Genomic DNA, 13,820 nt, shown 5'->3' with positions numbered 1-13,820 from the left:
CGCAGAATGCAAGAGAAAATTTTATGAAAATTGTCGTGGACAATGAGATGCACAAGTATTGCTTTGCAAATTGTTAGACTATTTTCATTAATTGTTCTCTTACATCGTATGTGTTTTTAGCAATGGATATTTATGTATGCTGGTGTAGAAATTGTCAACAGCTTGTTTTGAGTTTTCTTTTAATTCTTGAAACACTTATTGGGTAAAATAAAGTGCACGAACATGGTAATGGACAATTTGCATGGTAATACTCATGGATCCCACTGTATTAAGAACCTTTGAACCAAATGTAATGAAAATCACAAAGATTCACATCTACACATGATGTCACTTATAGTTAACCAATTACCCATTTACTAATACTGATGGATCATCCTGTATGTATTCCACCTTGGGTTTAGGCCAGATGACAAAAGAAGAGAAGGTAAGAATAAGCCTGTGCTTATACAATCTATTGATTTGGAAGTGTTTTTGCAATTTCAGTGATGAAAAATTAACTTATGGGTAGTAAGGATGCTATTTTTTTAGGTAAAAAATTATAACATCTTATTTAAATCTTACATTTAAAGTTCCTTGTGCCACACCATGTTGGAATGATACATCATGTGCTTCAAAGAAATCATTAATTTTCTTGTAGTCTTTGCAATAATGAATTATTTTCAGGAATTAATTATGTAATATCATAAGGTTTTGAAGCATGGACAAATTTAATTCCAGTTATGAAATTTTGAAAGTGTTCTGAAACTACATTTGGTAAATTTCTCGTATCGGACAAATGGCTGAAATTTGCTACTTCATTTAATTTGAATGTTTGTACTTACGTATTCTGCATTGAGAAACATTGCTGAAGGTGGCATTTCGCTTATTTCACAGAAAGAAGCTCTATTTGCGACATATCGAGTAAGTTTTCTTCGTTTCTTTTTGCCTTCAGTAACACGCAAAATGGCGGTAAGAGTTTCACTACTGTACTCGGCATGCAGTATTTCCACCCCACTGAACCCAAAAATACCTACGTAACCCCACAAATCATTGATGCATAGCCCCACGAACCATTCATACATAGCCCCACGAACCATTTCCGGTAAGGTTAGGTTAGGTAGGATCACTATAGGTTACAATAGTGAAAAATTGGTTTCTAAAAAAATATGCGTAGCCCCACACACCATTCTCGCATAGCCCCACGAACCATTGACACATAGCCCCACGAACCATTGACACATAGCCCCAAGAACCATTGACACATAGCCCCACAAACCATTTGTGGAAACGTACCTTCTTCAGTTACAAAAACATGTGTTTGGAAACACTGACCGGGATTACGTCATCAGACATAGGTTACATCCACATGGAAGTAAATGGATGCAAGAGCTTTCGTGCATCGGCCACACATTTATATCGAAAAATAGATGATTTACCGGGAAAATTCAATGAACGATGCAAGAAAACACTTCCCCGAACTTCCACAAGTCTAAAGAAACTGCATTCGGTAAGTAATTTCTCCCGTAAATTTGAAGAAATCCGTTTGTCCGATACTAGAAATTTACCCTACATTTTTTGCACAACAGAACTATACAATTTTATTTTTATGGTAATTTTCACATCATGTCTCCAGTTGTCACTGAATTGTAACAGAACAGAAATAACTTTCACTTTGCATGTAATGACTTTCAGAAAGAAGCTCTGAATATAACTACTTCACCACTCGTATGAAACTTTACTGCCAAATATTTTCACCCAGAGAGAGCCATTAAATGTAACTGCCTAAGATATCAACAAGCACAAGAAAAGTGATTCAAAATATTTTCCACTCTTTCCTGAACACCTCTAGTCTAAGTAAGAAAACACTATTTTTTGAGGGGGGGGGGGGTAGTGGTATACCATAGCCACAATGAACACACAATGTAAAATGCCTGTATAAAGAGAAAAATAATGTGTAGTTCCCTCTTTTTCCCAACCAATCCCTGTAGCAAATTTCTCCAAGTGGCCATTTTGGAGGTGATGTGATTAGCGTCACATTCCGGCTGCCTTAACCCCCCCCCCCCCGTACCCTTTGATTTGAGGCTGGGTGAGCCCCAGAGCCGCTTTATGCGGGGGGGAAAAGGCTGGAAAATTCCAACCTTTAGATCACCCAACCTGGAAATAGAACCTGGGTCTCCCACGTGGTAGTCAGACACCCTACCAATTACACCACACTGCATTTTGTATGCTTCATGTAACTACATTTAATTTCACTCCTACATCAACTAATATTTGTTTCTTTGTACTGCTTTAATAATGTAGCTTATTTGGCAAGTTGCAAATAATGACAGCTATATTTCACTTCATTTTTTAATGAAAAGCCTCCCTAGTTGCAGTAGACTTTACCAGTGAGGTGTTTCAACATTTTAAGATAAGCTAACTGGTATTCGTGTTGAATCCACAAATAGACATTTTATTCATTTAGATGAAACAGCATCACTTGTCATATTTGCAATTTCCAGATCAGAACCAAAATTACAGTGGAACCTCGATTTTACGTTTTTCAGCGGACTAAACTGTAAAAAAGAAAATGTAAAATCGAGAAAACTTTCATAACATTTTGCTATGATAGGGTCTCTACCAGTCTGGAAAACCTGGAAAAGTCAGGGAATTTAATTTTTCGGGAAATGTCAGGTAAATTTACTGTGTTTCTGGATAAAATCAGGATTTTTGTAGTAGTGTACTAACAATCAAGAAAAAGTACAAGGAAGAAATTTTTAATTTGTTGTGGACAAACTATACAGTATCATTTACATATTTTAATACTCTAGGAAAGGAGTTATGTTCTAAACTATTTTTCAAGTAGAAATCTATGTCAGCAAGTGGCTATTGGCATTTACCACTTTTGTATTTCAATTTTTCGGTTTTATTTGGTCAATATTAGTATTAATAAATGTATTACTAAATTTTACAATAATTATTTATGCTACAATTGTTATGATTTGTTATAAAAGATACATTTTTATTTACCATTGGTGAACACTGTAGCAAGTAATTCATAAAAGCTCACCTCTGATGCCCCTATTCAACAGTTATATTCCTCTCCGTTTCTCTTGTTATTACTTTTAATATGTGAAGTGTATATTCTGACAAAACTTGGTTAAGTGGTATTCTAAGTCTGGTGTTTAGCTAAAATGTAGCGGCCTACCTACATACATGTTTAAGTACATGAATTGTCATAATGACTGGTTAGGAAAACATGGAAAAGTCAGGGAATGTTGTGTTTACAAAATTGTAGAAACCCTGCAGACCATCAAGATTGAATATATGAATGTACAGGGTAATTCAAAATGAATGGTGCAACTTTATGCAGTTATTATGACGTTACTATTTATGATAAAAAATCAGACAAGGCATGAACATGAAGAAAAACTGTGGAAGTTTTACTCACATGACTCGCATTACAAAGATTCAATGTGGAAACCACGTATAATGCAGTAAACATCCAAACGATAATCAAGTACATGCTATGCACAAGACAGCAAATCATTCTCCATAGTTTCGAAGACACTAACAATTCACAGTTGTAACTTCGGCAAATCTTTCGGAAGGGTGACACATGCATTTCTACCAAAACGCATGTGGAAATGTCTTTGCATCATTGTGAATGAATCAGTTCTTGATAGCTCCAACACACAATACACCTTCTACTGGTCACTAGCCATTTTGGAACAGTGGCGATCCTGGTGGAACAGGTCAAGCAGCATAAGCCTACTTAGTGACAAGAAAACTTCCAGAGTTTTCTTTATATTGAGGCCTTGTTTGATTTTCTATTATAAATAGTAATGTCATAACAACTGTGTAAATTTGCACCATTCATTTTGAATTACCCTGTATAATGCAGGAGAATGTAAAATCTAGGAATCTAAAATTGGGGTTTCACTGTACTAGCTGAAAGGCTTCTCTTACTATTTGGCACACCCAGTAGATGTACTGTACTGTGTAGAAATTTCAGTGAAAAATAAAGGCTCTACCAAGACTCAAACCCAGGTCTGTGGCATCCTGTCCCATTGCTCTAAATGAGTTCTGGTCGCACCTGCATTTTTTACTGAAATTTCTACATGGAAAACTTATCTATATGTAAACAAGTCTTACCCTTCCCAGATATATCCATGCCTGGAATTAGTGATTGAGATTTCAAGTCAATTGCACATTTTATATCCAACAGAAGATTAGTAATCTCATTTAATGAAGCCTGAATTATGTTGTACTCTTTTGTATCTTTGTATTAAAGGTTCCTGGATAGAATCCAGATGTCCAACTTAGTTGATAATTTTCTCCATGGTTTCCCACATCCAAGCAGAACAGGATATATAGGATGTTTCCAGGCTGATGATATAAACTTTCAGGGATGATGGAGAAGGTCACATGTATCAATTTGAGATAAGGAACCCTGGTCCGGAAATGACTTAGTCAAAAGTTATAAGCGAAAATTGGTGTATGAAGATGTAATACTTTTATTACCTGCACAAGTTTCACAAGCTGCTACATTCACAACAATTATTCAAAGTGGCGTACCCCAGCTTCGCTGCAGGCATGACATCATTGCACAAAGTTCTGGTGTAGCTGTTGCAACAACCCTGGGGTCGTTCGAACAATGTAACAGGCAGCGAGAATTCTTGCCAGATCCTCTGCAGTCTCGACAGGTATCTTGTACACAAGACTTTTCACATGACCCCACAAGAAGAAATCAAGTGGGGTTAGATCAGGTGACCAAGCTGGCCACAGAACAGGACCCCCTCATGCTATCCACCTTTCACGGAACGTCTGATGCAGGTGTTCACGAACAGTACGTTCAAAGTGAGCTGGGGCTCCCATCATGTTGGAACCACATACGTTGACGAAGATCAAGTGGGATATGTTCGAACAATGCAGGGAGTATATCTCGCAGAAACAGAAGGTACACTGGTAGGAAGAAGATACGGGCCTATTAGATAATCATTGACTATGCCTGCCCACAGGTTCACTGCAAATCTGTGTTGATGACTCGTCACAACTGTAGCGTGGGTATTCTCACAGGCCCATACATGACTGTTGCGAGTATCCAGTACTCCAGAGACGGAATCAGGCTTCGTCCGAGAAAATAACATATGCAGGAAAGTTAGGATCGACCATACAGCGTTGCAGTAACCATTGGCTGAACTCCACGCAAGGTACAAAGTCAGAAGGGGTCAAAGCATGCACTTCCTGGCAATGGTAGGAGTGTAGCTGCTGTCCCATATTATGTGCAACTGATCGGGTGCTGATTGAAGGCTCCTCATCCACACGTGCAAGCATTGCTTCCTCCAATTCGGGAGTCCGTATGTATTGTTGTCCTCCTCGGTCCTAGTATTGTGGTTCCACATGCCCTGTTTCCTTTAACCGTTGGAACAGTCTTGGAAACATGGATCGGATGTCTCCCAATACAACCTTTCTGCCTCCCTACTGTTTCCATTTGCTTGTCCGTAAACGAAAATCATGACTGCAAAGTCCGCTACCGTGTACTCCATTTCACTACGGCTGATCGACTGTTACACTTCAACTTGTAAACACAGACTGTAGTTGACTGACCTTCACATCGGGACTGACCATGTCTGAGACGTACACATCACGCCATCTGCAGTGCAGATTGTGTACGAGATACCTGTAGTAGGCTGAAGAGGATTGCCTGACAAGAATTCTCGCTGCCTGTTACATTGTTCGAACGACCCCAAGGTTGTTCCAATGGGTACTCCAGAACTTTGTGCAACAATGTCATGCTTGCAGTGAACCTGGGGGATGCTACTTTGAACAACTGTTGTGAATGTAGCAGCTTGTGAAACTTGTGCAGCTTCATACACCGATTTTCGCTTATAACTTTCGACTAAGTCTTTTCCGGACCAGGGTTCCTTATCTCAAATTGATACATGAGCCCTTCTCCATCATCACTGAAAGTTTGTATCATCAGCCTGGAAACACCCTGTAGATAGCAAAATCAATCGATAGCTGAGCTGTGTTCTGAAATGACAAATAGTTGATGTTGTTGATTCACAACAACAATAATAATTATTACATATCAGAAAATTTTCTTAAAAATATAATGTTGCACTGTTATTAAAAAACATAAATATATCTGTATTTTTTTCAATTGGAATAACAATAATTTGTTCAAATTGCATAACAGATACCAAAGTACCTTAAAGCCTGAAGAGATGTGTACAATGTTTCTTTTTGGGTGCCCACTGCTTTCAAATAAAACAAATAGCAAATGAACATGCCGAAAATAATAAATTAACTATTGTGTTATTCAGATACTATTAAGAATATAATAACATGTATAAAAGCTAGAGCTGAGCTGATATTACTTCAAACCGATATTGATGTCAATATTCTCACCAATTCCCACCAATACTGATACTTGAAAATTGTAATAATTAAAATGTGTTTAAAATATTGATTAATATTAGTGTTTAAATATTGTACTCTAATTATATGCTTCAATTTACCAACACTTTTGCTTTAAAAGAATCAAGAATGACATGAGAATATTAAATTATATCCTATGTTATCATAAAATATAGTTTTTTCACACAAAACTGATGCAGAATAAAACGAAACTTTGAATTTTGTATAACTTTCAGGAGAATTAGATTCCGCGAAAGTGTCGCATGGTATTTTTGATGAACCCATGAGAGGCCAAAATTCTGGAAAAGTATCGGCCGGTATCAGCAATTAAATTCCAACCGATACTTTCCAATACCGATACCACTGGTATCAGCCATTACTGACTGCATCAGTTCAGCTCAACCCTAATAAAAGCTTCAAATAATGTATTTCAATTGAGGTCACATATATTTTTTTTTAATTACTCAAATGTGATGAATGAAGCAATGGGAATGCTTTTAACAGGTGAGTAGAGTACAAATAATGACCATGAATTCTTTTTCTGCAGGGATTGTGAGTGAAAGGATGAACAAAATTTGTGGTACACTTAAAATATTTCCTTATTTTGACACACGGGAGTATTTGGAGGTAAATCCATTTTCTTAAGTGAAAGTCATCTACAATGAATAGCTGTGAATCAACCACTACAGTTGAAAGGCATGCGAGTAAATCCAGTGAATGTTCCTTAAGTTACTGCAAATGTTCCTGTTCCACTACAAAGTCAGACAAGACCAGTAGCATCTGTCACTGTGAAGATGAACCAAGGTCTGCTTTTTGTGAGTTCTGTGGGCGATTGAAGACAAAATTGTACAGGACATTATCCAGAGGATTGCAGGGAGCGAAAGATGTTTTTACGTGGAAGAAGGAGGCTGAGAATGAATCTAGCATCTGCCGTGTGGAGCAGCAACCTATTTACACGAGCCACATCTGCGACATGGTTTCTCAAAAGATGCAAGACTGCAAGGAAGCATTCTTAGAAAGTTATTATCCAAATCGAATAGCACTTCCGATTGGAGAAAATCCTAGCCACCCAAAGACGAGAAAATCTGCATTGGAAACCACCATCTGTCGGTCAAGGTTGCAACATTCATGTTTCATTGATGGAACTCACAGGAAATCTACATCGAGCTTCCATGGCCAGGTGACCGAAGAAGACAACGGTGTTTTTCTTTCAAAATCCTCTCACAAGAACCAAGCGGCAGCGTTGGGTGGACGAATATCAGTTTCGGGCCATGACTTCAGTGGAATGTTGCTGAAACATGAGAGCACGGACTGGAGAGCCAGTTCAGGGAAGGAAATGTTGTCTTCAGATGAAAGCGGGAAAGCTCACAAAAAGAGCTCCACCCAAGAAAAGAAAATAAACAATTCTTTATCGCAACACGCAGTCAAAGGAAAGCAAGTATCATGCAGCTTAAGCGAGAATTTGAACAAAAGTAAGGGACAACCTGGACATTCTCTAAGAGGTAGTACTGGTTTCTCATTAACCACAGAGACTAGTGAACATTTTAAGCCTCTGCATGACATAAGAAGGATGGTGCATTTCCGTGAATAAATAAAATTTTCCTGTTAAATATTAGAAATAAACACAATTATGGAAATCTTATCTTCGTTAGTTAAAAATTTGTTCAACCATTCATAAGCTAAAAGGCAATTGTAAATGAAGTCCTTTACCAATTAGTTATGTGAGATTCATTATGTATTTTAATTTCTATTTTTTTTATTATTTATGAAGCTGGTGTCTAGGTAATGAATTTGTGTCTTTAGATAATAAAAATGGCTATTTAAAAATATGAATAATTTCAAGTATTTGTTAAAATATCACCTAGAGACAGTGAAAATATGTATTTTATATGTGGACAGACTATGTTGGTAATATTAAATCTAAATTGCATATGCAAGCCTCCACTTTAATAAACTGTAGGTGTAGTCCTGATTAGCCTCTGAACATGGAAGTAAAACAAAACATGTCAACTTTGTCATGCTACACTTCCCTTGAGTTTGAATTTTGCTTTAAGCCTACTATATGCACATATGGGCTAATTACGACTGGACCTACCTAGTGACTGCCCCAGTTATAGCACCCAGGAAATTACTACTATGGCATCAGCATTGGTAGGACAATTCCCCATGAAAAATCCACGTTAAAATTGTATGTGTAATACGTAGATGCATAAAAATATTTCCATTTGGTAGTGTGTAGCATGCATATTACGTCCTAGTAAAATACTGTTCATGTTAACATTACTGTGTCCAAAATTGAGGTGAGGTTAACAATATTAATTTTTGTAAGTGGAATGTACACACAGATATTTGTCATGTTCATAACTTATTGATACTGTCACATTGAGGAAGTTTATGCATATCTAACACAGACAGACAGAGACGGCGCCAGAAAAAAAATACCAGGGTAGCGAAAATATTTTCTGGGGCCAGTCACATTTAGTAGGGTACATACAAAATGCATATTTTGTCCAAGGACACCTGCAGAGGGGACACTTACTTGCACATCTGATATATCTGGAAAAACTTATATAATTCTAGTGGTGAAATTGTAGTGTGAAAACATAGTAATGAAAGACATCATATTAAGAGGTATTTGATATCTGTGCATCGTGAAATGAAAAAGTCCAAAACAAAAAAACTGTTCATCAACAAAGTGATAGACGTTTATGGAAAGGAAGCAAGTCTAGTGTCTATTTAGTGGACTCCAGCCTAAATTATTGTCAACGCCAAGATATTTTCAATTAAATTTTAATTTTCTGATTTGTAAAAAAAAGAAAAAGATAACATGTGAGTTTTTATGACTGAGAGGCAAGATGTGAAATCTTACTCTGCTTGAAGTTGAAATTCCTAACTGGGGGATGCTTGTATGGATCAACATTGAGAAAATGCAGTGGCTGGGATGCCTGTGAAAATTATCCTAGTGAGGGATTCTTTATGAGAATTGATTAACTGGAGGGATAACATCACCCCACTTAGAGAACTTCTGCCCCCCCCTTCTGAGAAAAAGTCATGTGGGCGCCCTTGATTTGGGCCACTGGCGTTTTTTTCGGAGGGTACTGGAATTGTAAAGGTGGACATTACATAGCTGTGTTATGGGGAGTGGAGGGGATACAGTCTAAACTATTTTGTAATTACCAATTTAACCTTCGTTTGTAAAGTTGTTAAAAAAACAAAAATAGTAATCGGGGCCCTTGAAGAGAGTTTGCATTTGCCACTTTGGCTTTACCCGAGTTCTTGACTGCTTTCATTGGAAAAGTTTGCTTTTATCGAAATTCTGCAGAGGCTGTAGCCCCATCAGCTCCCCCCATGCGTACGTCACTGATTTGTAGGGGTGTGCGGGACACATTTTTTTTTGGTCGGGACGGGAAATTTTCTTAATCCCGATTTTCGGGAAGGGAAATGATCGAAATTTCCCGAAGCTCTGAAAATCTCGAATTCTACACGTCATTTTCAGCTTAAGTGATTGTTTTTGCATTTCTGGAATAAAAAACTAATAATTTCCAATAAGTTCCAGAAACTTACAATGCAGAAAACGTCGAGAATGAAGGACTTTTTAACATTACCATTCGGTATTTCCCGACTGTTCGGGATCCCGAAAAGTCGGGAAATCATCTCCCGAAGTCGGGATCGGGACGGGAAATTTTTTTCCGGTCCCGACTTTTCGGGATCCCGCACACCCCTACTGATTTGGCCTGGTCTTTGTGAAGTTTTGAGGAGACGTTCACCACCTGTTCCTGCCAGAAATTAGCAACGTGAGCACTGTTGTCGGAAATGTTTCCCTCCTTTCAGTTTTTAACTACATGTTAACTACGTATTGTACAGTTAACAGCAAAGATAATAGTAAGCAAATTGTTCATCACTATTTTCATTCTTTTTTCACCCTCTACATCGTGTGTCGTTTTAAGAGATAGAATTCTGTTGATATCTGCCTAGTGGCGTTTTTATTTCAATTTATGATCATCACACTGTGGCAGTGGCGTACGCAAGGGGGGGGTTACCGGGTTTAACCCCCCCCCCCCTTGGGCTTTTGAAATATTATGGAAAATGCTGTAGAAAAAAATAAAAGTAGCTAATTTATCAGTCAAAGATCTGCGTCAATAATAATAATAATAATAATAATAATAATAATTTGAATTATTATTCCCATGCAGCATGAAGAAAAACACAACATTCCAAACACAATCTAAGCGGCCGCAAAGTTCAATTTTAAAATTTTTCTTGCAAAAAGTCGCGCAGTGACTCTTGCGCGAATTGTGAAAATTCCTTGCTTCCTCGCAGTGTGCCGACCTTATTGCAAACGTTCTTCCCGGTACTGATTTCACATCCCCTTGTGAACTCTCAAGTGATGCTGAATCTACATCCACATCATTAAATAATGTTGAAGAGGTGCTTATTGAATCACCTAGAAGTGATAAATGTGTTGGAATGTCTATAAACTTACTTTTCAACGAAAACATAGACTCAGTAGAATTTAGCAACATGTATTTTCGCACTTCATCATCATCATGGGCGAGTTCCATAGGTAAAGGTAATGTAAATTCCCCCGTGCATACAGCATCGTGCCATGAAGGCACACGTAGTGGTGTGGTGGGTCCCAAAGATTCTCGATCTCGAACTATTTTGCAGGTGATGTGATCAGCACCATGCTCCGGCAGCCTTCATCCCCCAGGGTTGCTCTCATGTACCCATTGCTATGAGGCTGGGTGCGGAAACAAGGCTGGATAAATTCCAACCAATTCCGGGAATCGAACCCGGATATCCCACGAAGTTGTCAGACTAGACCAGCGCGGCTCCTTGAATAAGTTTTATATTTCGATTATTTCAATAAATTTAATATATTTGCTTGTTTTTATGGATTTTCTTCACACTTAAAATGTCTCACTTATCATATACAAATAACCGTTGACTAGACAATTATTTTGTAACAAAGAAACAAAAGAAATGTAATTTTGTTCTATTTCTTTCATAAATAGCAGCTGCATTAGTAGTAATTATTAGTAGTAATTAAACTAATTAATTAATTAATTATAAGAATTATTAATTTATTATTATTATTAATTAAAGTATAATAAAACAATGGTAATGTGAATTTGTAGAAAGTTTTCGAAATAACACCCCCCTTGATGAAATCCTGCGTACGCTACTGCACTGTGGAAAACAGATAGAATGAAAATAATGGACAATTAATACTATTAGTTTTGCCGTTGGGTGTACAACCGACTGACGGTAAACGTAGCTTGTTTCATTCTCTTTTCTCGTACTTATTGTTTGTTTTGAGGAATGCAATTGTATTTTTCTGCTGTTTTGCAAATAAGTGAATGAGCATGATGGTGAACGATTTGCCTACTGTTATGTTTGCAGGCTGTTGCACAAACAGTATAAACACAGATATACGAACATTCTCCCTCGGGCAGGAAATTTAAAAAAAAACACGGACAACGCTTGTTTATTCGTTTCTTCAAGTTGTGTTGCTTCTTTCGTGATCCTGCTGCCACACAGCGGAACGACGCGGAAGCTCAAGACCAAGGTATTTACGTTCAGCAGTGTTCGGACTCAACTCCGACTGTAGGGGTGTGATAGGACACTCATTTCGACCAGGTAAGATGCAAGTTTTACTTTCGATAATGCAGAATTGATATTTGATAATATTTTTCACAGATGTATCTTGTTCTTTCAACCTCTAAATCATATTCTTCTGTAAAGTAATATTCATTCAATGTTAAAAATGAACAATCACAGTGTACCTCAAATTGTTCAAGTTTAAGTGGTGAGGAATTGATACCCGTTAAATGTCACCACTTTGTGCATAATGCATTTAATTACTAATAGCAAAATAAATACATGTAAGAAATCGTTTCCGAGATATGGGATGGAAGAGGATTTTCGTAACAGTAAGCGTGGTTAACGCTGTCACCCTGTAAAACGAGGAGTTGAGGGTTTCGTTTCAGGAGAGGGACATTTCGACTGTACAGATCTTGGTTCTGCAATGCCTACAAGTATGTAAAGAAATGTTTAAATAAAAGTTTAAAAATATTAGGATAGGACTGGTTGGTGTTGGTTTTCTGCATAATTACGTCACTAATGTCACGCCTGCAAACTAGAGCAAATAGTAAGTGAAGGAATACAAAAGTGTAAAAATTCCGAACATCTTTTGCACTTTCGGGGATCCTTACCATTTGGTCTGGATTTTTACTTCCGTTAATTAGATGCAGGTGTTGATATCACAGGGAGATATTGTATCCAAACATGCATATTACTTTTGTCTAACGATAAGCATAAACATGTGTTCGTTTTGCACGTGTTGCTCCATGAGCGGGTTCAAGGATTCCTTGTTGAATTATTTTCAGGTCTACCTTTTGCACAGATAAGCCATTCGGGACTGGACCTACAGTTTAAAGTGGGGTCCGAACCATTATGTGCCTCCACCCGGTATCGAATCCGGGACTCCTTGATTACAAGGCGACCACGTTACCACTACACCATCGTGGAGACCCGTAAGGTATTGCTAAATATAAAAATAGACCCTCAATCAACATAAGAATGAGTTGTGATCGTCACCTTTTGACATTTAAGATTAAGCGATGAACCCCCATACCGCAGGATACCTAAAACTAACCGTAAGCCATCAGCGACAGCTGAAAAGAAAAGTCCTTCGTCTGACTGTTACGTAGGAGACCCTGGTTCGGTTTCCGTGGTTGCTGATCTAAGATGGGAAATTTTCGACAATATCCAGGCATAAGCGGTTCTGAGACTCACCAGCCTATCATCAGTTTGACGGCTGGAGCATAGTGTTGATCACGTCACGTCCACTATGGCCGAGAACGTGAATATGTTGCAACAGTTCTGCTTAAAGTGAAAATGGTGCTGTGCTCATTAATGGCGAATGAATTGCGTTCTACGTCATTGACCGAGAAGGCTTTCTAACTATAGAGACGAAACCCTTCGAGATTTGTCGAATCGATAACGAGACTTTGATAAACGAGAATGCATGAATATTTGGAATTTTTAATCAAACCAACATTTCTTCACTTATTCAGACATGCCAAGTGGGTACTCGATTATACCTAGGGTTTCTACACCTCCCGGATTTTCCTGGACAGTCCCGGTGTCCCGAAATGTTTGTTCGGGACGCAGTAAAGTCCCAGAATAGGATGGGAAAGCAGAAATGATTAAGGTTATACTTACATGGTTTTTGTTATTATTTATTACATTCATATACATAAATCTTTCATGTAAGATACAAAATGCTTTGTAAGTCTTGAATTTTTGTGACTTTTGTTGGAAAAACGCGTTTTCATTTTCCTACATGTCCTTGAAAATAGTTTCTGACATATCTCACCATCTTTGCCCGGATTTTCACTTATTAAAGAGGGGAACCCTAAGCCTATCCTATACTT

The 13,820-nt window shown here is 37.8% G+C and overlaps 2 protein-coding genes across 3 annotated transcripts in view; both read left to right on the top strand.

Annotated features, from left to right (window-relative positions):
- The first annotated feature begins 379 nt into the window (after positions 1-379).
- LOC146001298 (uncharacterized) lies at positions 380-8,201 on the top strand. 2 transcript variants are annotated; one of them, XM_083138605.1, is made up of 2 exons: positions 380-424; positions 6,929-8,201. In XM_083138605.1, the coding sequence occupies exon 2, from the start codon at positions 7,043-7,045 to the stop codon at positions 7,970-7,972; it is 930 nt and encodes a 309-aa protein (XP_082994731.1). In that variant the 5' UTR covers positions 380-424; positions 6,929-7,042; the 3' UTR covers positions 7,973-8,201. The 2 variants fall into 2 exon arrangements, with proteins under 2 accessions (XP_082994731.1, XP_082994730.1); XM_083138604.1 differs by lacking the exon at positions 380-424 and adding an exon at positions 426-528.
- A 3,767-nt stretch (positions 8,202-11,968) lies between these two features.
- The window catches only part of Obsc (Obscurin), a 493,648-nt gene continuing 491,796 nt past the window's right edge, over positions 11,969-13,820 (top strand). The window contains exon 1 of the mRNA XM_083139413.1: positions 11,969-12,021. The gene's annotated coding sequence lies outside the window, so the exon portion shown is untranslated. The remainder of the gene's footprint in view (positions 12,022-13,820) is intronic.

Source organism: Lepisma saccharinum, chromosome 17, assembly GCF_977018435.1.
Source record: "Lepisma saccharinum chromosome 17, izLepSacc3.1, whole genome shotgun sequence".
NCBI lineage: Eukaryota > Metazoa > Arthropoda > Insecta > Zygentoma > Lepismatidae > Lepisma > Lepisma saccharinum.
Note: the sequence above shows the minus strand (reverse complement) of the source record. Positions and strands in the feature narration are given on the sequence as shown.